At 40.7% G+C, this 25,572-nt stretch overlaps 2 protein-coding genes across 3 annotated transcripts in view; both read left to right on the forward strand.

Annotated features, from left to right (window-relative positions):
* Positions 1-41: 41 nt before the first annotated feature.
* RAD54B (RAD54 homolog B) overlaps positions 42-25,572 on the forward strand; it is a 61,789-nt gene continuing 36,258 nt past the window's right edge. Inside the window, exons 1-3 of one of the 2 annotated variants that reach the window (XM_048939680.1) lie at positions 42-148; positions 2,585-2,739; positions 3,420-3,594. In XM_048939680.1, coding sequence (XP_048795637.1) covers positions 2,602-2,739; positions 3,420-3,594 — 313 coding nt within the window. In that variant the 5' untranslated portion in view covers positions 42-148; positions 2,585-2,601. Of the gene's footprint in view, positions 155-2,584; positions 2,740-3,419; positions 3,595-25,572 lie in introns of both variants that reach the window. The other variant, XM_048939681.1, reaches the window with a different exon arrangement.
* Positions 16,019-24,259, forward strand: LOC125690917 (fibrinogen silencer binding protein). Its single transcript, XM_048939682.1, has 2 exons — positions 16,019-18,399; positions 22,670-24,259. Exons 1-2 carry the CDS (start codon positions 18,029-18,031, stop codon positions 23,193-23,195), a joined length of 897 nt encoding a protein of 298 aa, XP_048795639.1. The 5' UTR covers positions 16,019-18,028; the 3' UTR covers positions 23,196-24,259.

A 25,572-nucleotide genomic window follows, 5' to 3' on the forward strand; every position in this document is an offset into this window, starting at 1 on the left:
GTGTCGGGCACGCGCAATCGAGGTACCTCCAGGCACGGACTTGGAGCATGCGCGCTAGGTGGAAGAGTGGGGCGCATGCGTAGGGCGGCCGGCGGGCTGACGAGAGCGAGCGGCGGGACAATTGAGCGCGACGAGCGCGGCTGCTGAGGTAAAGGTGGGGATGGCGCGGCCTGACCCAAAATAATTCCTCACCGATAAGTTTCCTCTGTCAGGTGTCTTTTTGGGTATCTTTTGTGGCTCTTCTGTAAGCCAGACCTTAAATAGTTATTTACTTACAGCTGTGAGCAGCCTTGGGCAGCCTGGTCTGGTGGTTGGCGACCCTGCGCATAGCAGGGGGGTTGAAACCGGATGGTCATTGTGGTCCTGTTCAACACAGGCCGTCCTATGATGATGAAGAGCCTTGGGCTGACAGCACTATGCGTAATACTGCTCTTTGTGCCTGTTCAGACTCCTACAGATATTGCCCATTCCAAGTGATTTCTGACCAACACCGATATATGCAGATCGGCACTAACGCTGCCTGCCTGCAGTTACTGCAGCAAAGCAGATCCCTGTTACACATCTGTCCTGAGTACAGTAAGCCTGGTCATACCTGCCAGGAATCTTTCTTCAGGTGTTGAGGAAAGTTAAATTTGGGCTAAAATGACTGATGTCACAGTCTCTGTTACGATTCAGTGCTGAGTTGAAAATGCCAAATTTATAAACAGATATATAAACAGGAAGGGAAACGGCTGTTTATGAGGGTAGATAGTGATAGTACAAGGGGGAATGGTTCTAAACTGAGATATGGGACGTTTAGGTTAGATATTAGGAGGAAGTTTTTCACACAGAGAGTGGTGACACACTGGAACAGGTTGCCCAAGGAGGTTGTGGATGCCCCATCCCTGGAGGCATCCAAGGCCAGGCTGGATGTGGCTCTGGGCAGCCTGGTCTGCTGGTTGGCGACCCTGCACATAGCAGGGGGTTGAAACTGGATGATCATTGTGGTCCTTTTCAACCAACGCCATTCTATGATTCTGTGATTCTTTGATTTTGAAATACCTCTTGCATGCATGTTTTATTTTAATGCAGATGGTAAGATATTTTTAAGGAGAAACGTAACTGCTGAATTCAGTGCTTGCAGAAACAGGTGCAGTGATGAGACGTTGCAGGCTGTGGTTTCACGGGATGCTTACTCTGGTCTGGCCAGGTGGCTCACAAAGGCAGGAGCAGAGCTTTTCTCATTACTTCCTGCAGCTACCCTGGAGCCATCTGTAATGGCATGGCAGCTGCTGGGTAGTGGTGGTTGTCTCATTAGAAAGAGCGTGTTTAATGTTTGGTGGAAGTAGTTGGAATGTGGAGGTATTCCTTGATGTAGCCATACCTACCTTGGTCCTACTTTATGGCTGATCCTTACCATAATGGTTTATGTCTAGTAACAGCATCATGTATATGTCATCATTCATAGTATAGAGAAGACAACAGCACTGTCAGCGTCTGCATGTCTCAGATATAAAGGAGTACCATCAGCTGTATCTAATGTCTGCAAAGTGTTTCTGTAGTACTGTGTTGCTGGTTGTGTGTAAATCTTGGAAAGAAAGGTTGCTGTGCCCTGGTACGCCACTGGAGTGCACAGCAGTGTAAAAATTGAAGTGCAGGAACTCAGTGCCTCTTGGAATGAGATGCAAATGTGCTTTCAGGGGGATAGAGGTATTTGTGTCTGCAATTGCTTTAATGGTGTATTCTTACCTGATAATTAGAGGTGGGAGGGAATCAATTAAAATGATGTATGAATGCAGAATTAAACCAAAGTATGTTCCGTTAATTGCTGTTCCATTGTTTCTTTCATTTGAGCTTCTGGGTCACTCCATTGGATTTCTTTTTTGTTGTTGTCGTTGTTTCTACTAATTTAAGTATTAAGATTATAACATTTCATTGCAGTGGTTGCAAGCATCCTTTGCCATGTTAATTTTGGTGTGTGTTTAGTTTTGTCTGAGCTTGGCTAGAGGAATAATGGCCTTGCATTTTGAGGGAAAACCTACAGTACATTCCTTTCACTCTTCAGTTGAATGTAATATGGAGGGAGAATCTCAACTGAATTGTAATCTTTTACTGCGTGTCAGAATTACAAATATCACTGATCGTTTAATGCAAAATGTTGCTCCCAGACAGGAACTGGAACTTCAGCATTCATTGTTTTATTAATATTAGGTTTTTTAAAATTATGTTTTAAGTGTTTGGAGTAGTGGATTCTTTTATATCAATCAATGTTAAGAACAATTTGAAAGTTTGATAAAAAGCCCTACATCGATCATCCCCAGAGCATATCTTGCTCTTGAGAACTGCATTACTTGCTCTCCAAATGAAAAAAGAAGCTGCAGAAATTGCAGTAGTCTTTCTTAGTACTTAAAATGTTGTAGTTCTTCTACTTTCTTGTAAGTTGTTATGCTTGTGAATAAAAAAGTCATTTGAAAATATTTCACGAGTTGCTTTGTTTGTTTGTTTGTTTGTTTTAAAAGACTACTTGTATTTTTCATTATGGCTGTATTTCCACATCTGAAGCCTTTTCTGACTGTGTTTTTGTAACCTGCTTTCTTCCCTCCAGAGTGGTACAAACAAAATATGAGGCGATCAGCAGCTCCAAGTCAAGTGCTAGGAAATGTAGCCAAAAAGCCAAGGTTTATACCACCAGGAAAAAGTAATGCAGTTTGTCCCAAGATTGAAAATGAGGAAACGGACCAAGACGTGAAATCAAAGGAGGTAAAAATGAAGAATGTGCTAAAAATTACATTTGTTTCTGCAGTATTGTTAATAAAAGGTAGCATCTGGGCTTACAGCATACAGTCCCAGTTAAGATCATCAGTAATTTTGGGCTTTGATAACTTTGCTCTTACTAAATTTGATCTTGCATCTTGGGTAGGTTTTTTTTTCACTCTGTGAAGTGCACACAGGAAAATATTTTTGAAATGAATAATGGGAATCAGTACTGAGCCCAAATTCTTAATGCAGCTGAGGTGTATTGGCCTGGACTTTGTTGAGTTCAGTGGTTTGTGATGCTTTGGCAAAAGCAAATTTGAAAACAAGGCATTTAATAATTAAATGCCAATACATTCAGTCACAGTTTTGCTGTAAGAAACTTTCTCTGAAATCTATAGTATTGACCAAAAAAAGCTCCAGACTTTTTATTAATTTTATCTTTGGAAACTTTTATTAAACACAGCTCAAAATCTATCTGCATGGATGGTGTTTGGTTTTGTGATCATGCACTTAATGTTCTGAAAATGAGAGTGTATATATTTGTGTGGGAATGTATGTATCAGTGTAGATAGACACGTAATCCTCATTATCAAGGTACTGAAATCTCTTCTTGTTGCTCTCTTTTCTATTTCATTTCAACTGCCTGAAGGAAATGCTATCCTGAACTTCTTTCTCTTTTGCAGATAGGTGAAAAACATGGAAGTGTTTCACTGTTTTCTGACATGTTCAGCGAGAATCAGAATAAAAATTTTACACAGTCTGTTGAGTCATCTGGAAAAGTAAAGTCTGCAAAAGCATGGAACAGCACTAGTAAGTGCAGCAAGTTGGAAATGAAAACACACAGTGCACCCAAGGCTGGTAAGATGCACTTTCCTACTTAGTGCTGTGTGTTGTGTGAGAACTTAAAAGCTCGTGTCTGGTATGCTGCTTTCTAAACTTTTATGAAATACTTAAGTCTTGTGCAATGGGAGCATTATTTGTTGTTCTGCTGGGCAGAGTGTAACTGCAACAAGCATTAAGCAATTCTCTTAAATGAAGAAGGAAAAAAAGCTGATATTTTACAAGCCAATTAATTTCTAGTGCTGCTATTCAGGTATGTCTTCTATAAGCGTACTTATAGTCAAGTTGCTCTAACTGAGAGTAATATCATAAAAAGAGTTGGGATTCCCTAATTTTTAGAAGAGTATTGCAGTCTGGATATTTTGTTGGCCCCATGCAGAGAATACAAATGATACTGAATGGATTCACACTTTTCAGAATCCATGAGGGCTTCTTCAGTGTAAGATCTGATCTGATGACAGTGTCTCTGGTGGCCGTTCAGGTTCAAGCATGTGTTATTAACTCATGTAACTAGGACAGGCTGTGCTCACTCGTGTGTACCATTCATTAATTTTTTAACCCTGGTAATGAATGTTCCTCTCAAAAGCTAGGTAGTAAGCACTGCAAAGTTGGTGAAGTGTCTGAAATGTAAAAATGCACTTTGATGGACTTGGTTGACTCCACGGAATTGAATATATTCTTTTTCTGCTCTTCATGTGCCATGATCACGGATGTGCATGAATGTGGGTGTGCTGGCTCTGCTGCCAAATGCATATGAGAAGCATTGCACTTTACCTGAAGTACTTGCCTTGATGGATAAAAATCATTCCCCTTGGAGCCGACTCATGCATCTTAACATCTATCTTGCTGTTAATTCACTGTTTTCTCTTCATAATTAATTACTTTGATAATTACGATAGTTCTACACAATCCTTTCCCTCCCTCCCTTGAACTGCCTTCTGTCTCCCTGGGCATGTGAACCACAAAGGCCTCAGTCATGTTGCTGGCTCTCAGACCTGCACTCATGTAAATTACACACTACAGATCCCTCCAGTACATGGCCTTAGACACCTGGTTGCTGTATCTCCTGGTCTGCCAGCTACCTTGTTCACAACAGATGCATACAAATCAACATGACACTCTGCTACCTAGTCCAAACTTAGCAGTGGCCAGCCAACCAGTAGTCACTCCCCTCAGATATCCTGCTCTTTCCAGGAAAGCCATTTGTACTTTCTGGTCCGTCCAGTAGCCACCTTGCAGACCCTCTGGTCTCTGCATAATCTGGCCCAGATTCATGGCTGCTCCAAAACCTGACACCCAAACCTCATCTCCTATTTGTCAGCTAGTCCCGTTTGATGTTTGCTAGTGATCACACACTGGCATAACCAGGCAATATACATGGGTTTGCCAGTTGTTGGCACTTCAGATCAGAGGTGCCTAAGCACCTGTGTGTGGTCAAGCCCCTGTTTCTAGCATGCACAACTCCGTGTGCATTTATGCACACATAATAAGACTCCCTTCACCCAGGAAATATACTGAAACGTAGTTTCATAAGATGAGACAGCTTGTGGTGATAGGGTGCAGAGCACGGGTGGACACCTGTTTAAAGCTGGCTTCTCTTTTTCCTTTTTTCCACACTTGCTTCTTCCTGAACCACCTTCATCCTTCCCTTTGGCCTACCTTGTTTTTTTCCTCCTAAGAATCTCATTATAATGTCTTGTGCAATCCCCTTATGCTCTTTCTAACATTTTGTAAGTTCCATACCCAAGTAGGCAACAACTTTGTTGACTCCAGTTGACTCTTCTCGTTGGATTTAATCCTCAGAAAATGATGTTGATTGGTCACATGTGATAGCCCTGAGGAGATGCTGCCATAATTACGTTGTGTGACTCAGAGTGCTCTGTTTTGCAGAGCCAATGTGGGAAGATTTACCAGTCTTGTATGCCTTAAGCTCCTCTGGTTCTATGGGTTTTGTGTTTATCTGCAGTGTGCTGTAACTTCCAACTCTTCCTATGATGCTCATGCTCACAGAAAATTTTCAGTGTGTGTAGGACAGGTTCTTTGAGTGATCCTGCTTCCCTGTAGATACATCTGCAAAAATTTGTCTGCTGATTCTAACAGCACACTTGAAGGATAATCAATGGATTTATTTCCAAAATAATCTTCCTGTGGCCTCAAAGGGGGAAATCTGTCATCTTCCCAACAAAAAAAAAAAAAAAAGGTTAAGTGGAAAAGGTATTAAATGCTTTTTCAGTATTGTGTATTCTAGGTACGGCTGGTAGGGGTGTCTGTGATTACCTGAGTAAAAGGAACAGTTGTGTGACTGAGCGACCTGTTTCTGTTGCACTGCTTGAGTAACCAAACAAACCATTTTGTGCCAGAGCCTTTTGATGTCTGTAGAATGGGGCTAATCCTGTAATTCTTTGTAAAGCACAAGAAAAAAAAAAAAAAAAAAGGGCTATCACAAGTAAGCATTGGTTATGGCCATCAGACTCACTGCTGGTATAAATGCTGCACTGTGGAAACAGTCTTGCATTGTGGCTTCATTAAATCTTAAACAGTTTCTTAATATCATAGATTCTCCAAGACAGCTTCTGCCACTTATGTTACTTTTATCTGCTATTTATTACAGCTGTTATTGCCACTCTGTAGACTGTGTAAAAACTATAACCTCTTTCGTAGTGTGAAACTAAATTGTTTTGACAAAACTGAAATTCAAAAGTAATGGAAACCAGTTGTGAAAGCCAGAGTTGGTATTTGTTTATTATTACTATTGTAATGGAATTATATCTTCAGTCAAAAAAGACTTCTCTCTTAAAGGGACATTAAGATAATTTCAAGATTTAAAAAGCCTGTGTATGCATTATTTTGGTTTACTGTCTGAATAGTGTTTTACACAGATAACAAGCTGTTTGTTAACTTTATATCACACTGAAAGCTGCAGTGTTTGGGTTTCCAGTACAGCAGTGGAACGTGTAAATGAATACTCCAGCTTCCACTGAAATTCTTCTGAAACACCTGCGGACAGCTGGACAACTGCACTGTTCATTGCTCATTTCTGTTCACCCAGCCCTGAAAATGCTGCACATTCTTTCAGTGAAACTTACCCGACACACCGTGTCAGTATCAGTAGATAACATCCATTTAAATTATAGCATATCTGGCTTAAAAAAATTTGCTTTTTCAGGCTTTTTCTCTTCTATCCTAATATCACACTAATGAAAAGAAATCTAAACGTCTATCAGATGAGATAAAAGCTTCTAAAGAGGTTTTAATAAAATGGTACCAGCTTTTGTAGAGTGAAACCTGCATATGCGTTGTAATTTCAAGAAAGTTTTTAAATAGAATCACAGAATCACCAAGGTTAGAAGAGACCTCCAAGCTCATCCAGTCCAACCATCCACCTACCACCAATAATTCCCACTATCCCATGTCCCTCAGTACAACATCTGAACATTTCTTGAACGCCTCCATGGACAGTGACTCCGCTCTGTCCCTAGGCAGCCCATTCCAGCACCTGACCACTCCTTTGGAGAAGAAATGATTCCAAATATCCAGCCTGAACCTCTCCTGGCACAACTTGAGGCCATTTTAGTGGTATCAGGGTTTGGATTTGAAGATATTTCAGATGCATGGTTATAGAAACAGTGTTCAAGAAGCAGCTAACCATGCTTATGATGAGTTCTGAATACTGAAAAATGATTCTTCTTTGTAAATATCAATGTAAGAAAATAAACTTTACTACAGTTTTATGAATCATTATTTTTTTTTCTCTCCCATGAGGCAAACTGTGGGAATCACTTTGGTACCTTTTTTTGTTTTTTGGTATTAAGAATATATGACTATTTGACACTGCCAACAGATGTGGTGAGAGAAGGCAATTTATTACTCTCATATGCCTACAAAGAATTCAGTTGGATAAATCCGTATGCTCTTTAAAAATGAAGATTATTTTACCATTCCAAAAGTATATCGCAGAAATTGAAAATTATACGTCTGGAATTATTGTGGCTCTTAAAATTCCTTGGCTTCTACTTGTCCTCGTTACTTTCTGAGGTCCTGTAAGCAATTACAAGACAAACAGTTTGTGATTGAACTATCCACAGACAGACAAATCTCTGAACTCCCCTCAGTATTCTGGATTAAATTTTTGGACTTCTCCTCTAGCAGATATCAGTGCACATATACTGCTAGTAAGGGGCACTGGCCACAACTGAGGTTCTCACCTGCACTACCTTGTTCAATGCAACACTTTATGTATATGCATCTATATTTATATATGTAATGAATCAAATTTATGCTTTTAATCAGTTTTCAGTTTACCTTCTGTTGGACTTCTTAATCTAGGAGAATGCTGTCTTGTTTTCCCTCTGGCTTTGCTATACCACGTGTGGAGACAAATAGCTCTTTCACCTGTGTGCTTGGACGTGACATTCAAGTTGCACTGAGAATCCATTGTTTGAACCTGATGTAGGTGAACTGAAAAGCTGCATAAGGAGTCTGTCGCTCTGTTACAACCCACCTCTTGTTCCGCTTTTGTCTGAGGAGTACCTTGCCTTTCATCCACCTCCAACATCTGTTAATGCTCCTTCTAAGAGAAATTTTGTCAGAAGTCATATTCAGGTATTACCTTTGAACTAACAATGCAGACAGATTGTATCTGTATTTCAGAACAAGATTAAAACGTTCGCTCTACGATGACAGAATGTTCTTGAATATTTTTCATGCTTATAGTATTCACTGTATTTATTATTTACATACAGTTTTGGATACATTTTTCAAATGCCCTGGAATATTAATGTCTACTGAGTATGTTGGCCTATAATGTTAAAACTCTTTCCTCATTTAAGTGAATTTGATTTTCATAATAGGATTGTTTGTCTCCATCAGCATTTTAAAACATTGTAACTTAATTGTAATTTCTATTGCTTCCTTCATTTCCATTATTGCACTTTACAGATTGAACTGGAAAAGATATTCCAGTCGGGTATTTTTACCATCTGTCTATGTCAGTGGTGGAGCTGCATGTATAGCTTCAGTGCAGTGGGCCCCTCAAATGTTTTTATAAACAGTTGGTAAAGGAGTTAACTCTTTGGGTAAAAGACACTGCATAAACATCTCTTAATGACAACTAACCATACCTTAGTACAGCTAAGGTATTAGTGGATGCCTCAGTTGAAATAATTCATCACCACGTTGCTCTTGTTAGATTTTATGTTTTTAAATTTTGTTACCATCTTGTATTCAAAATGATATAATTTTGCCAGTTCTCCATTATATAAAATAAACTGCTTCTCCCCGCAGGGTGATAGACAGAGTGGTCTGTAGTAGTGAAGAGGCCAGCTCTTGCTAAATTCAAGGTAGTTTCTGTTCTGCATAGGTGTCACCTGTACCTGGGGATTGATTAAGAAAATTAGATTGATGCTAAGTTAAGTTTATAGGAGAGGAAATTGTTTGTATCTCTTGATGTGATGCTGTTCCAGAAGCGTTCATTTACGCATCAGCCATGGTAGGGATTCATACAAACTGTTAGCAGTTTGGCCCATGCCTCACTATTCAGCAATCAACATTTTGCAGGCAGGCTTTTTGCTGAGGAGTCTGTGGTTTACTTCTAGATGATTTGTGTTTTCTGGGCTGCAGTGTTGGACCTGTGGCATCTCCTCATGGTGACACATTTTGCTTGCTGTTCTTTGTTGTGATGTGAGATAATGTCCTCTACTCTGCTGTGAGCATCTGAACTTCTTTGGCACTTCCCCAGTCAATTCTGTATGCTCGGGGCTCCCCAGAGGAAGAACCCTTTGCTATGGTCATGCAGTGCTTTCAGTTACACATTCAGATGGTATGGCAGCAAAGCAGGAAGCAGTGTTTTAGCCAAACAACCTTCCTACTGTAATCTTAGTATTCAAAATTCCTAGAATTGAAGAAAAAGGAAAAAAAAACCTTGAGATATTCTCCACTCTTGTATCCTGGGCTGGCATTATAGAACTGGAATATCCTGAGTTGGAAGAGACCCGTAAGGACCAAGAAGGAAGTTCCCAAAGCTCTGAGAGCAACAGTAACACACCTGGTGACAACACCTCCGTCTACTCAAAATCAGAATATTCCCACAAGCTATAAAGTAGGTTCTGTGCCTGTTTAGTTACCGCAAACAGCTCTGAATAAAACTGGTGTAGCCCTTGCTTGTTTTCATGACTCTTCAGTGTATCCCTCCCCCCTTGCTATTCTACATTCCTCACCTGCTTTATGATAGTGGCCAGAACAGTACCCTGTATTTAAGGGCTTCTGTTTCTGTGCTGAGAAGCACCAAACGCAGCAGCCACGGCTTCCCTCACTTCTTCAGTTTTAAAGTCTTCAGGGGAAAAACCATTACTGAACTGTAGCCATAATCAAATAACTTACATCTCACTACCATAGACTGAACAGAAGGAAAACAGTACGATGTGCTGATGTGATACACCAGCCTGGTGAAGAAGCTCTCTTCCCTAACCAGTGTCACTTATCTCGACTTTGGACTGTCCAGCAGTCAAGCAGTAAGATGTGCTGCGGTTGCAGAGGTAAACTACCATGTGTGAGAGGGATGGAGGGAAACTATGCCAGTTCCACCTCCAAAAGCAACGTATCATATAGCATTCAGCAAGTGCAAAGCTGCTTTCCTGGACGGGGCAGCCATGTGCAATGCAGTATAATGGGCTGCTGTAAAACAAATCCAGACTTGCGCAATTCTCGTGTGATCTTTCCACAGTTAGCATGACATAATTTATAACTTGATATGATCGCATCTAGCTGCCATGAGAATAACTAGGCTTTATGTAATGATAGATGACATAACCAGGATATTCACACATTTGTGAAAAGGGCAGCGAATTGACAGTGAAATATACTTTTCTTGTGTCCTAGTTACGTGTGCTCTGATGTATGCCTTTGAATCAGTGGAGATAATGGGGGAGAGAAGAAGGATACTAGAAATTGGAAGGGTATTGGATGGTCACAAAATAAAGACTGTCAGGGTTTTATGAGATAGATGATATCAATTTCCAAACAGTTGGGTTAACATGAAAGCATTTCAGTAACAACTTGCCTATTAAACTGAACAGCATTAGCTTTTTTGAGACAAAAATTGCTTGTTTCTTTGTTTTTGAATAGTGATAGATACACTATTGAAGAGAGCTGTGCTACATGTAGACATCCAACCATCTTTTATTCATTTTTCCCTTTTTTTTTCAATGTGTTAAGTTACTGAAAATCAAAACATTTGTAAACAAGGAAAAAAAAAAGACCTAAGTTCTCTTTTTTTTTTTTTATACAGAAATCTCACAAAGATAAAGGGAGCTCACTTTTCCAGGGTGGGAATGAGCCTTGAAAATGAACTTACTATGCCAATGTACTTATTATTATTTGGCTCCATGGGAATTGCATGCAAATATATGAAATATGTAGAAAAAGCATTGATCTAGTACTCTAACTTTTGAAAGAAGGAACTTAAGAGATACTCTGCCTAGAGACTATTTTTAAGAGTTTGGATTTAGCAGTAAAGATTCTATCCGTTTCTCTATTCATTCTGAGGAAAGCTGTCCATGTGATTTCTTCTTAATTTCTTGTTTATCGAAATTTATTATCAAGCCTTTTTGTGTGTAAGGATTGAAGATGGGCAAAAGAAGAAATTCATGGCTGTCCTGAATTTCTTAGATCTTTTTCATTTCTACTCTCACCTTTCAGAAAGTCTGTTTCTCCCCAGCACCCTCCTGCCCCCATTAGATAAGATACAAATTTGGATTTAAAGGAAGATGGGAGAGAGTGTAGGTATCAGATGAAAGGACAAATGCCTTATTCAATTGAAACGGAAGGTGTTTTTCAGCTATAATGAGTATTATTACAGACTTTGCCTGGATTCCTTCATATCCTTCTGTAGCTGTGCTCATTGTTTGGATGCCTTTGTTGCTATGCCAGCATGACCAGAGTTCGATCCCAGCTTTTGGCTTTGGGCCTTAAGTCTCCCCCTGAAATAGAAGCATTATCGCAAAATGACTTTCCTAAAATCAACATGGTGGTGGTTAGACAATTATCTCTAGGTCCTCAAAACTGCCACTTTGAGCAAATAAGGAGAATAGAGAAAGCTGCTCCTATGTCGAATGCTGGGAATAGCGAGTAGAGAAGTATTCTGAGGTTAGTATTTTAAAGAATAATCTCTAAAAGATGGAAGAAATGCAGCAACTTGGCTTCTCTAGAGTCTATCTTGCAAATGGGAATTTAAGAACTTAAGCAAAATGTCCTAAAAAAAAAAATTATACTTCCAAACCTTTCTGTATTTCTTTGCTGCTTGTTTCTGGTCAGTCATAAAAAAGCTTGCTGAAAAAGAGAAAATGCAAGTGTGTATTAGCAACTGGAGGCATTTCTGAACTTGTGAAGAATGATGCTGTTCCTTTTTCTTACTTACACAGTGAATAACTTACTTGTGGTGCTATATGGTAGCTACATAGTCACTACATTATAATATATAGTCCTGTAACTTTAGGTTAAACTTCCTTTGAAGGATGGTTACAGATCTGAATGTGTGGGGCTCAGACTGAGACGAATTCTTTAAAATTTGGCTTGGAGAAGGCTGGTGTAACTGTCTCATCTGAGTATCTCCCATTTCATGGGGCAACACCTGGCATCAGCAGAGGGAATGGAAGTACAGTTAGCTTTTATGCTTGGAATTTTACGTGATGTGAAAGTTCTGGAGTAGCCCATACATAATTCAAGCTAATTTCATGAGAGCAATATAAAGGTAACTACTTTGTCAACTGCTGGGTTTTCAGGACTTGTCCTGTGATGGACGTACCTGGGAGCTGCAAGAACTGCTAGATGCTAGGGGTTGATACGTGGTAGACGGTGATGACAAGGATAGAAATATATAAATAGCAGAAAAAAGACTTAAAGCTTCCCTTTGTTCTTCCCTTCCAACCTTGCCCCGCATCTCCCAAATGGAGGGCAGAGGTTTAGAGATATTTAGAAATATTATTGCAAGGAGAAGGAAAAAGGGAGATCCTGGGACTTCTGGTACAGCCAGGGTAGGGATAAGTAAGGGTGAAGTTGATGGTGAAAATGTTGTGAAAATTGATAAAGACAATAATAAAATTGCTTGAAATTAGCTCTGTTAGCTCTGATAGCTCTGTTAGCTATCTGAAACAAAATTTGATTCTTCTAAAAATAACTCAAGAAACTGGAGAGAGTCTGTTTAAGCACAGTAACTTCCAGGTGAAGTCTTCTTGCATTTTTTAGCTCTCAAAACTTTGTCATTCTTAACTCTCCATAATGAATAACGCCTGCAAGTCTTAATTTTGGTGCTTATCCATGAAACAGCTGTCACAATGGGAGACCTTTGGAGCTGAAAACTTTCTCACCCACCCTTTGCTGCAGCACACTCTTAAGACCGATGGAATGACTTGGCACAATCTTGCTGTCATGTCAGTAAAGAAGACTGTAGGATGACCTAATGGAACTTTTGCAGCCCTTAATACCCACGGACACTCTCAAGTCATCTTATGCAGCTGCCAAGTTCATTTGCACAAGTGAGCAACTGCCTCGATGCTTGCCAAATATTTTTGCTGCCAGTATACCCCAGTATATTCAGTGATGTGTAACACAACCCTTCTTAGCTGCCGAATCCTCTTAGAGTTTCTAATAAGCACAGGGGTATCAGAGTTTCACTTCGGCTTCGGATCCAGTCTTGCAATCGTTCTCTTGTTTTTAAGATTCTTGGGCTTCTGGGTAACTACAAATGCCAAACCCAATCTTTCCCGAGCTAGTTTGCCTATACAGTGTTAAACAAAAATAGGCATCTTTTAGACCTACTTTGGGATTACCTCTCTGTGAGCAGAGCACCCTTAAAGAGTTCAGTAGTCATTTATCTGTTGATCTGGTATTTCTTGCTCTAAGAGGTCCCTGCCTGAATGTTTTAATCCACTGTAATTCACTGCATTCAAGTCTGCTCTAAACTTCATCTTTCATGATGTTCTTTTTGTGGTCTCCTCCTTAATCATGTAATTTATTTTTTTTGTCTTTTAATTCTGTACTTTATAGAGATCAGAAAGCCTGAAAATATAATGGAGCTATTCTCCCTCAGTTCTGTTTGGCAAAGGATCCTTTCCCTCTCTTTTCTCTCTCTGGTTTAAGAAGTTATTTTTTATAGGATTTTCTGTCTCTCATACATCTAAAGTGAAATGGGCCACTTGCTGCAATTATTGGTCATGATCCACATCTGTCACTTGGCTTCTAAAATCTGGATCCATTGAACTTTTTCAACAATTTATTTCATAGTAGTTTGGCCACTTTAATCCCTATCTACTTCTACCTGCGATTCATTCACCTCTTGATAGCTCTCCAGAAAGCACTATTTGTGTCTTTTTTTTTTTTTTTTTTTAATTCTAGACTTTTCTGCTGCAAACCCCCAAATTTATTCTACCTGTAGCTTTTAGTACTGCCAAACTATTTTAAATTCAACATTGGGCTAATTCAACTGGGCTGTTGCTCAGTTCTTGAATAACCTAATCTCGCAGCTCCCATTTTTCATGAATTTCCAAATTTGAGGATTGCATCCACTTCAAAACCAAGAATTCTAACATTAAAATTGGGAAGAATATGGTTTGTTTAAAAGAATCAAATAAAAGCCAGTGTTCTGTGAGCACTCATATCAGCACAGGGAAGGGGCAGAAACACAACAGGGCTGGAGGAAGAAAGAAATTCCACTTTTGGCAATGTCCCACATTTATGTTAAGCAAAATATTAAGCTGCATGCCTGGCAGAGAAATAAAATAAAATGATTAGTCTTTAGCTGGATCATCTCCCTGAAGTGGCTGTGTGCACTCTGTTGTGTAGTAAGCGTGCGTGTTGGTGGGCAGTACAGGATGAAGGGTGGACTGCGGCAACTTTGCTTTTTGTTTGTAATCCCCTTCAAACTAAAACTTTGGAGCTCGAAGAAGTCTGAATGTCATGTTAATATGCAGCCCTCTCACCTTCTGTGATTTGTGATTTCTCACCCAAATGCTGATGTGACCTTAGGCTGATGAGCAGAACTACCAAAAACAACAAACAGAAACCACTAAAATAACGCCCCTACCACAAAAAAAAAAAAAAAAGAACAGGAAAAAAATCTTGTTTGGCAGCCAGCTTCATTTTTACAAGGGTTATTTTACACTCTTGCAGAACAGTAAGTAATTCAGACTGATTCCTTCAGGCACTTGCTCGAAAGAAAGCATTGTGGTGGTGTTTTGTGGTAATGGCATTAGCGTGGAAGGTTGGTGAGTGTTAAGCTGTCAGGTGGTGAGTAACCAAGTTTAGAGGGTTCTGTGCTTGGAGTTGCCACGCCTGGCAGCCGGGCACAAGAGGGGCTGCTGCAGCTCCTTGGGGCTGGCTCCAACCCACAGTGAGGGGGTACGTAGTTGTTCCCAGGAGGCACACGGGCACGTGCATGCACTACACTACATACGTGGCCAGCTGCACAGAAAACATAGCCCTTGTACAGACAGCAGCAGCATCAAAGGCCTCATCTTTTCCTTTCAGTGGCTGACCATGATGAAAGGATGGATCCCTCTATGACAAGTTCTAGATGCTTCTCTTCTGCATTGCCTGGTTTCCCAGCTGCCTCGCCCCCACAGACACAAACGGAGTGGTCTCTGGCAGCTGCTCTGATTTATCACCTTTCCAGTAGCCAGCCCACAACCTCTCTGCTCTCACCAGCATCTGGCCAGACTCAAAGCTACTCCTTTTTATGGCTCCCACAGTTATTACCCTATTTGCTGGCTACTCTGGCTCAGTGCTGTCAGGGATCGTGCACAGACATGTACCAAGGCAATGTGCATGGGTTCTGACCTCTGCTTGCTGGCACCCTGTGCACCTGGGTCCCGGTGTGTGACCTGTGGTCCAGCTCCAGTTCCTGGATGCACTTCCATTCACACTTGAACACACAGAGTAAGGATTCCTCTCACCCAGGAAAGTAGTTACAAATGCAGTTTAATAAGAAGTGAGGACAAACAGCAGTGACAGGCCCAGGGCATGGCTGGACTACTGTACTGAGCCACTCCTGCTGACGTGCATCTGGGCCCCTCTTATCCCATTTCTCCAGTATTTGCTTGTGCTTCTTCCTTCCCTGAATACTTTCATCCCACACTTTTCTTGCCCTTGGTTCTTCCTTTAAATATCCTGTACTAAGCCTTGTGCAATCCTAAAATACTCTTTCTGGCAGCTCATAATGAGTCCCATGTCCCAGTGGGCAGTCACAACCCCCCCTCCCCTGTCTGCAAGGTGATCTAGAGAGCTTCTCCCATCAGCTCTCTGTCATGGCCCCACTCCTGAGCCCTTGTGCTGTTGTGCTTCTGCAGCAGACATGGTAACTGCCAGACTAAGAGCTCTGCCCTTTTTGCTCCAGTTACTGGGGTCCCTCTGTCCAATGCTGGTTATCTGTGCTGTGTTTATGGGGAGGAGCCTTTAATCACACAACCTAACTGTCTTCTTTTGTCACTGAAAAGTCATGAGATTGGGCATTGCACAGCTGCTCCAGCATATGAGGGCACAGTGTGGGCTCCCTTATGACTCCTGGATTCCAACACTGCCAGCAGCCTGAAGTTCCTAAGGCATAATCCATTTTGGTTTTTATTTCTTGTACTTACAAAAGAGCAACCAAGTGCAATAAAAAAAAAACACACCAACATCCAGCTCTTTACTGTAGTAAAGAGCAAAGGGAGGGGAAATAAGGAAGGATTAGGAGTTTGAAAGTACTGGTTTTCATACAGTGCTTCTAACCACACAAGTATTTTGTTTCTGAAAGTCTGCTGAAATGGGCTTCAGACTATAAAATGCTTGATTTGATGTTGGCTTGAAAACAGCGCCAGCAAAGCAGGCCGGTCGCAAACATGAGGTGCTATGGGTGAGGTGTCAGCATTCGTTCCAAACACGCTTCTTGTTCTACCTGCTGGCTGATCTTCAGCAGCTGAAGTCTTGCCTCTGCTTTGGCTTTTCTCCCCCTTAGAGCAAGCAAGTTTATACCCAGATCTTTATTGCCTTCAGATATTTTAGACTATAATTAGGTTCCTCTTGCCCTCACCCCCCTTCCAGTCTCCCTTGTTTTCAAGGCTGAACATGTTAAGCTCAAGAGGCTGTTGCCGCTATCTCAGATTGTGTTTGTTTCCACCCTCTGGACTCTCTCAATGACGTATGTCATTTTTCAGACTTGGTTTTGGGTTTCATGAGCACCTTTTATGTGTGGGCTTCTTTTTTCTTTTCCTTTTTTCTGATTCGTTAATTTAGTTTTGACCGCAGAAATGGAAAGGTATGCGTTTTTGTGCTAAGGCTTGGCTTAAGGTGATAGAATTCTGAGCAAACACGAGAAATGCACACCCATCTCATTAAAAAGAATCAGATTTGTATCCTGAGAGAATGCCTAGAAGTATTACCATGAAAGCAGACTGTTCCTCGGTCCCGGTATCCACACGCCGCAGTGCGCTCAGTAAATCTGTCGTGATTGAATGTAACCTTTATTGCATGTAGCCCAAGAGTTAGCTCATGCCATTTCGCAGCCGCCTGGCCTGAATGGCGATGACACATGCGTTACAAGGCAGGCATGTTTTAGCAGGGCACAGCTGCAGGCTGAAGTTCTAATAAAAAGCTGTTTCAGGGCTCACGCTGCAGTGTTTGGGGTTTTCTCGCTGGGATTTTGGTGTTTTTCGCTGTCGTTCAGCGTTCGGCCAGGAATAGAAACTGCCTCTTTAAGAAGCCTCCGTGTAGGTAGCAGGAGCAGCCTGCAGAATGCAGGGGAAGCTTAGCTTTGCTGCGAAGCCCGAGTGTAACCTAACTAGCTAGGGGATATGCAACTGCTGATTGACAGCAGGACCAGCATTATGCAAATGCTGCGAGAGCGGCGGCAGCCGGGGAGCGGTGCTGGGGGCTCTGTTAGGGAGCTCTCTACACACGCGGCGCTCAGCGCGCTGTACGTGCTGCGCTCGCTGCTCCTCCTGCCCGGTTTAACAGTCAATAAACGGCACAAAACAATTGTTGCTTTTTGGGGACGTCGTGGCGTGTAAAATCTCGAGTGCGGTTTCAGTTTGAGATACGTGTGAGAGAGCCGGAGCTATGTGTCAGAGCTCGTTACTCAAGCTAAATTAGGTAATTTTTAGCTGGGTAATGTGCTAATCTTTAAACCTTTATGTTTTTAAATCCTGCGTACGTCTGGTCTCTTCATACAAAAGTGTATTTTGCTTGTTTCTTCTCGTCTTCTTCAGTCTGAAGCCTTATGTAGGTCAGGCTTGGCTTAAGCAGATTTCCTGAACCTGCGTCAGCTTAAGCTGAAGGAATTTTAATAAACCCTCCCTTGTAGGCGTGGGCCTAAATGAGACTAGCCTAGTTAAGCCTGATCTTTTTCTGTTTGTGAAAAAGAGCTGAGCAGAGCTAGGGACTGCATGGTGGCTTCGGGAGCTGCTTCCTTAATTCAAAGCTAACAATGGTCGGGAAGGCCAGATCTTCTAATTTCACCTTATCTGAAAAGCTCGATTTGCTAAAACTCGTGAAGCCTTACGTTAAAATTCTCGAAGAACACACCAATAAGCATTCTGTAATAGTGGAAAAAAACAAATGCTGGGATATCATAGCCGATAACTACAATGCCATCGGAGTAGATCGCCCGCCTCGCACCGCACAGGGCCTGCGCACGCTGTACAAGAGGCTCAAAGAATATGCCAAACAGGAGCTATTGCAGCAAAAGGAGACTCATTCAGACTGTAAAAGCAGCATTTCCGAGCCAACCAAGAAAGTTGTGGAGATGATTCCACAGATTTCCAATGTGTGTTTAAGAGACAGGAGCGGTGTACAAAGGTGAGAGAATTCTTTTTATTTTGTTACTGAATGAAAATGATGGCGCCTCCTATCTGCCGTGTAACGCTTCTCGTGTGTTCGGTGTCCTAAAGGAAGTGTTTGCAAGGGAAAATCCCAAAGCTGGGAACAATGACAAAATCATATTGCTTTTGTTTTATGGCCAGCTTTATGGTGACTTAGCACTGCATTCATTTCAAAGCCTGTTTCAGTCTTTGTCATACTCCGGAAAGTGAGGGTTAAGGGAGAATCAAAGAGAAATAGTAGCTCTAACCTCTACCCCTCCCCTACCTTTTAATAGGCAGATTATTCAAACACTGGCAAAGTGATGGCTATTCTCCTCCATTTAAGGCAATACTGCAGTCATTTTACAACATATGCAACTGTTATCGGTTTATGTAAGATTTTTGATAAAGTTAGTTTGCAGAGCTAGGAAACCTTGCTCAGAGAGCTCGTTTTGCCTCGTTTGCTCTTAAGTGCACATTGTTTTATCTGATACCAGTCCTTTACTCCTCACACCACAGTGACTTTGTGAGTGCAGACGTTCTTTAAAAATTTTACTTTTCTTGCATTGATGGTAATTCTCTGAAACTGGAGCAGAGCTAATTGCAGTCTAAACTCCAAGCAGTTCTGTGCTGTATGCTGGGCAGCTTAAACGCACACGAAGAGAAACTGAGAGATACAGCAATAGAAGTTTTCTTTTTTTGTAGGGCTTTTTTTCTTTCTTTTTTTTTTTTTAACTGCTCAGTAAAGTGAGGCACACTGTCTAGATTTGAAGCCAGACATAATACAGGCAGGCAGCACACAGGCTTTCTTACACAGCTGGCAAATGCCTCTCGTATCTGACTTGCAGCACTCTGCTGGTTCTGTATTGGTCCTCGAGGGATCCAAAAACGCCGGGGTCAGGTTTTGGTTCCTCCAGATACAAAAGTAAGCTTGGCAGGAGGGATAAAAGCCAAATAAATCCCCATAAATCTTGAGAAATCTCTGATTTTTTTTTTTTCTCCCTTTCACAAACGGATTAATGGGAAGTGAACTTTCCATATTTCAATCAGATATACAGATAGTTGGTGCAACAGCTAAATGCTCTAAGAAAAGCTGGCATGTGTACAGAGGATGAATTTGATTCACGGTGCCGCTGGTTGAACTGAATGGTAACAATTGTGTAAATCCCAACATGCCAGATGCTCTAAAAATATGCTGCTGTGGGTCCTTGGCGTAAAGGAGTCTGAAGCAACTGGGCTGCACTGCTGCTCCTGGTGAATGCCCCTGAAGGAACAGTTCCAAAGAATTCTCTGGAACAAAACGAGGCTTTTAATTGCGCTAATAAAGGTTGCAGTGTCTCGACTACCAACTTTTGTAAAGAGGAAAAAAAAACAATAGTGGGAGAACTTTGGTTTGCAGATCGGCTTATGAAAAGCAGTGCCGCTTTTCATGAATGATTAAGACCTAATGATCTCCATCGTTTGTCTCCTGTAATGTAAACGTTTTTTGCGGTCCTTTATGGCTCTGGGAACGTTGACTTGATTACTGCTTACCCCAAATGGCAGTTTCTAGGGACAGCCAAGGCACTGCCTGTGGAAGGGAAAGAATATCATCTAAATATTTTTTTTTCTGCCCAAATACATCATTATTTTGTAGTTCTGATTTTAACTAAGATGCATTTCATCCTGATTTTGAGAATCCAATATTGGGTTTTAAGTCTCTAGGATATGGCTGAGCTTTTTGGAGGGGAATACAACTTATAATGAATCCAAATTCTTAATTGCACCTTTAAGCAATTTCTAGCTCACTGTGATTAAACAAAACCGAGTGAATCATGGGTGCCTCTGGGGTTATAAATACCATCCCCCAGTTGTGGTAACTGTTGTTTGTCTTTCTTTCAGTCAAGTTGTCAGAAACAACATTAGTAACCACCGTGCAGGCGTTCCTTTTGTTTCTCAGTTCCTTCTTTCTCTCTTCACTAATTGGTTTCTTCTTAAGAGGCTGATTCTAAGGGGAAAAAAAAAACAAAAACAAAACCCAACCAACAGCTTCATCTGAGTTACCTGAAGACTTGGTCATTTTCAAATCCTGTGTGGAATATGCTGTAAGAGATCAATTTGTCACTAGAGGCCCTACTCTATGTTAGACCAATCCTCACCTCTCTTTCTTCTCTTAACCTCTCGCACTTTCTCCTTCTGCCCCCTCCCTCTGTTCCCTTTTGTCAGAATGATCTGCTTCTCCTACTAGTTGTTTCCAGGTTTCTCAGGCTAGCAGCTGGCCAGGAGCCAGCAAATAAATAAGAGGGAAGCTGCATTCGAAGCTGTGGTTGGGAAGGGGGAGACCCAGAACTACAGTCAGCAAGGGGAGAAACAGTGAAAATTTGTATGCGGGAAAGTACTTCTGATGCTTCAAGAAAGGAGGGAATGGAGTGTGAGAAAGGTGTAGAGAAGCAGGTGAAGCTTTGAGGCTTGAGGGAGTAAGGTGGTAGAATTGATGCTTGATATGCAGCTCAGGTGACAGTGGGCAGAATTAAGATTGTTTTCTTCAGGGATAGATGAAGGTTCTGTTTTCAATTCCTGCTCCAGATAGAGTTTTTCTTTTTGAAAGCCCTAATTTAAATGGTTTGGGTGGTTGGCAGAACTGATTTTTGGAAACACATTTCTCAGACTCTGTTGAACATTCTTACAATTGAATATTTAGCAGTTTTTATGCTTTTGTTCTTGAAATTGCTGGTTCATGTTAGTGGATGGTGGACTAGCTAGGATCCTTTGGAAGTTGCAGCCGTGGCTGCTTATTTCTGTTGAATCAAAAGTTTAGAAGACCAAAGCGAGATGCAAAGGGGATAATGCTTTCTTTTGATGTCTCTGCAAGGAGTCAGCACACTTACACGAGAAGTATGATACACAAATCAGAATTCTCCCGTGTTTCTGGGAATTTGAACCCAAATCTGCTGCTAACCAAGGCAGTGTTCTTAATGATCAGATAGTGCTCCTCAGACTGTGGCTTGTAGTGCTCACGAGGAGTTAAAAATAAATAAATAAATATATATGTATACTCACACACCTGCCTCCATTTTAATAGACAGCACTCATGTCCTCCAGGGTTAGGGCACATCTGTGAATGTTGTATTAATCATGGATCCACTCACTGCCTTTAGCTGCTAGTTCTTCAAGGGCTGAGGAATGTCTCCCATCTGCAATCACTAGCCATAGCCTCCTTTTTAAACAGTCATGGCTGTGGTGGTGCACTGTTTTTGCTCTCAGTGCCAGGTTAACACTTCACTGTTCCCATATGACACTGTACTGCCTCCCAAGTCATGCTGAAGGTATTCTTTGTAGATCTATACTGTCAAATAGTTCAAAAAGTGGATCAGGGCTTACAAAAGTATTACCTCTGTAAAGGAGTGATGTGCAGAACCATAGGGTTTCAGACACAACTGATGGTGGACAAATAGACAGGAGCAGCTTGCGCCATTAATATAATCAGAGCCAATGTAATGTCAAATCATGACTGGAGGTGCTGCTGACTCAGGAGTTTACACAAAGGCAGATGAGTCAAGTGGGTGTTGTACTTTAGAAAAGCTGGAAAAATGCTGCACAGAACTATGGGCTTGTTCTTAATGGTAACATTTCCGTGCCCTCTCTTGAAACTTCAGAAAACCAGTGAGATCATTGGTTCAAAGGGAAGGAACAAGGATTAGCTTGACTCCTTGATCTACTGACAGGGTCATCATCTGGGCTGTGGTTTTTTCTCCCCAGGCTTCTTGAGTCATTTTATTCACTGATTGTTTTACCAAAAAAGCAACAAATAAAAAGAAAAGCTTAAACATTTAGGTTCATGAGTCAGAAACAGAGAATGCATTAGAACAGGAGGAGATTAGTAAATTTGGGAGATGGAAATGTTTCTGCAAGTTTATGGCCTTTTAAAATCACTTTCTAGATTACATAAAATGTTTCCTCTGTCACTTGCATCACCTTCTGCTGCCGCTTTGTTTTTATTCTCACTTATCAGTAATGCTTGCTTATCCTGTTTCAGAATAAGAACCTCCCAGGATTGTTCACTATAGGCTGCACTGCCTTATGATTAGCAATGCCATCTAAATCATACGGGGCTGTGTGTATGTGGTGGAAGGAAGGAGAGATGCAGATAGTGGTCATGTAACAAAGCAGAGGTCCAGGCATGGGTAGCACAGAGTAATATTTCAAGTGAAGCTTTGATTACTTACAGCTATGTTTGTTTGTTTTATAGTTTTTAATGAATTACTTAAATATGATTTTGTGTGTTCTAGCACTAATATCGATAAAGAAACAATTGCTGGTACCAGTTCACCACAGGCAATGTTGGATCACCATCCTGCTACAGTCATGATGGATTTGCAATCAGAAGAGGATGTCAAACCTCCTCCTTCTTTGATTATAGACTCACAGCCAAGTGAGAACGTAGAACAAGAGGAAGATCACCAGTTGGTGCACATTATGGAAAGGTCTCCTTCAACGTCAGTATCTTCAGTTGACATGAGAGTTATGATGTCTCCCTCTCCTGTGCCAAGACGAGATGAGTTTTTTAGGCTTGAGGTTGGAGAACGCTTTAGACCGATGTGTGGGTATGACCCACAGATGTTGCAAATGCTGAAAGAAGAGCATCAAGTAATATTAGAAAATCAAAGAAAAATTGGGCTTTATGTCCAAGAAAAAAGAGATGGTTTGAAAAGAAAGCAGCAGCTGGAAGAAGAACTGTTGCGAACAAAAATCAAAGTAGAGAAGCTAAAGGCAATACGACTACGCCGTGATCTGCCAGAATACAGCAGTATCTAAATATTTTATTACTTCAGTCACATCCCTTGGAATACTTAATAATAAATGCTTTTGCCCTAGTGAAACTGTTCCTTATGTTAATATGGTCTTGAAAGATGAAAGCCTATTTTCCATGTTGTTGTTTACGTACCTTAATAAAAACACCTTGTATGGGTTTGAGTGCACAAACTCTTCTGATCTGAAGTATAATCAAATCATATATAGACTTAAGGATGGTGAGAATCACAGTTTCTTAAATATTTCAACTTATCTCTAATAGAGTTGCAGAAAGCAATGTAGGTTGGTTCTTTTTCAAAATTTGATCATATGCATTATTTTTTCAAATAATTACCAATCCTTTATTACCTTAACGAACTTACTACTTAAGTAAGCATACAAAAAGGAGGAGTAAGAAGCTATGTTTAAATATGCTCTTCTTTTCATGTTGGTAAATTTTGTGACAGTGGTGAAATTTCGCTGATGTATCAGCTTGGAAAACAAAATTACTGGATTGTTATATTTTTTTAATGTTCAGTAGACAGTTGAATAAATGTACATCTTTTAAAAAGTTAATACTTTTTAATATTGTTTTCAGTGGATGAGTGTTTCCATAGGATATTATGAAAATAGAGACAATGAATGCAACAATTCAGTTTTGAAAGTGCATGCATGCATAATTTGTGTGTACAGTTACCATGATCGTATGTTCTCTTAGAGTAATTATACTGGTCCTCAACCAGAGAAGTCTAATAAGCTCACTTGCATGCATAATTACTGCAGTGCATGTGCAACCAAGACAGTTGCATGTGCCTTTGATCGATATCAATATGACTGTAAGCTATCAAAATGGAATAGCTTCTGTATGTAAGTTATGTGACTCGAAATCAACAGAAGATTCTTTGTTATTCTTGGTACCTTTTATAAATGCTGTTGTTCTGCTCCTTTGATTAGTTTCAAATAAAAAGCCCAAAATGAAAAAGATTATTCTGTCTGTCCTGGAAGCAGCACTTTCCTCTGCATTTGTGATCAGCATTCATAACTGGAAGAAAAATACTGGCAAGCCTAATTCCTTAACAATTAATTTCTTTGTAATTCTTGGTCTCTTGCCTGTTATGAATAGATCCACAACTTCCTTAGACCTCTGGCTCCTTATCCCCTGTAGCAACACTTTTTCCTTCCTCCGAGCTGTAGTATAGGAAAAGGAAATTAAGCCCAGCAACAAGGAAAAAGCGCGAGCAAAGGAAATGTAATTCTTTCTGTTTCTCCTATCTCAGAGGGCTCCAAAAATAGAAAGTATAAAAGCAATAGGAAGAATGTTTTTTCCTGCAGCTGCTTGTTACTCTCAATCCTGTCACAGTTGTCCCAACTCTCCTTCTTTCCCCATTCCCACAGAACCTTGGTATATGAGTACAGGGCACTGGTGTGCCTTAGCAGGCTGTTTGATGGTAAACTACACTGCTCGTCAGACTTCTGAGTGAATCAGGTTACCTTTGTAACCTCGGGGATAAATGCTTATTAAAAACTAAAGGCTGGAACCATGTAACTTAGTTCAGGGACTAATTGAGCTTAAAGCATTGTAGTTAAAATTTTATAAGAGTGGTGAGAGAGAAATCATTTTGACTTTCAGTGCTTAGAACAACTTCAACAGGTTACAGGAGGAAAACTGAGGAAAAATACAGATTGTGAAAATAGATGACATCAGTACAGAATTGCCCCATGCTTTTCCAGTTGTGTGGCAGAGAGAAAAGTCCTTCAAGGATGGGTTCTCTTGGGAGTTTCTGCGTGTGCTTGCAATGATGATGTCTGAATGAGTGGCTTCTGTTTATGTACGGCCCTTGGCTTGCTTCTGCCTTTTTCAGTTCAAGGACATTGATCTGTTTTTGTACAGTTAGTAACACTTCAATGAGACATTCAGTTCCCTGAGTTTACAAGAGTCAAAATCTTGGCTTTAATAAATACTTTATTAAACATTAGAACATCTTATTTGTTCTACTTTGCCATCTGAAGTGTGGCTTCTCAGAAATGGGTAACAGCACTAAATTTCCTGCACTTATCTTATAGTTTGGAAATGCCTGATTTTTCTGTTGAAAATCAGAATTTTAGTTTCTGGTGGAAAACAATAAATTCCTGTTATTGTTTCTGCAATTTGACACCTTTTTCTAGTCTAGAAAATAATTCCCAAGTGGCTTAATATCTAACAATGTTTTCAAAATTATAGCTAGCCTTATTTTGGCCACAAAAATTCTCTGCAGACGTTTTTTAATATTTTGGGTTGAGTTATCCATTCCCTTTGAGATAGGTTAAGAGGTGACCTCCAGGGACTCTGGTGGTGTGGTATTTTTATTTCTAGAACTGGAACTGGAGGAATTTCCAGTCTTTGAAAGCTTGTAATCCTTCC

The sequence above is a fragment of the Lagopus muta genome, chromosome 3 (assembly GCF_023343835.1).
Source record: "Lagopus muta isolate bLagMut1 chromosome 3, bLagMut1 primary, whole genome shotgun sequence".
Classification (NCBI taxonomy): Eukaryota; Metazoa; Chordata; class Aves; order Galliformes; family Phasianidae; genus Lagopus; species Lagopus muta.

Excerpts from the sequence above, each read along its gene's own strand:
- LOC125690917 (XM_048939682.1), top strand. The coding sequence starts at position 18,029 with ATGGTCGGGAAGGCCAGATCTTCTAATTTCACCTTATCTGAAAAGCTC. Across the intron at positions 18,400-22,669 it reads GACAGGAGCGGTGTACAAAG|CACTAATATCGATAAAGAAA; the intron begins GTGAGAGAATTC and ends TGTGTGTTCTAG.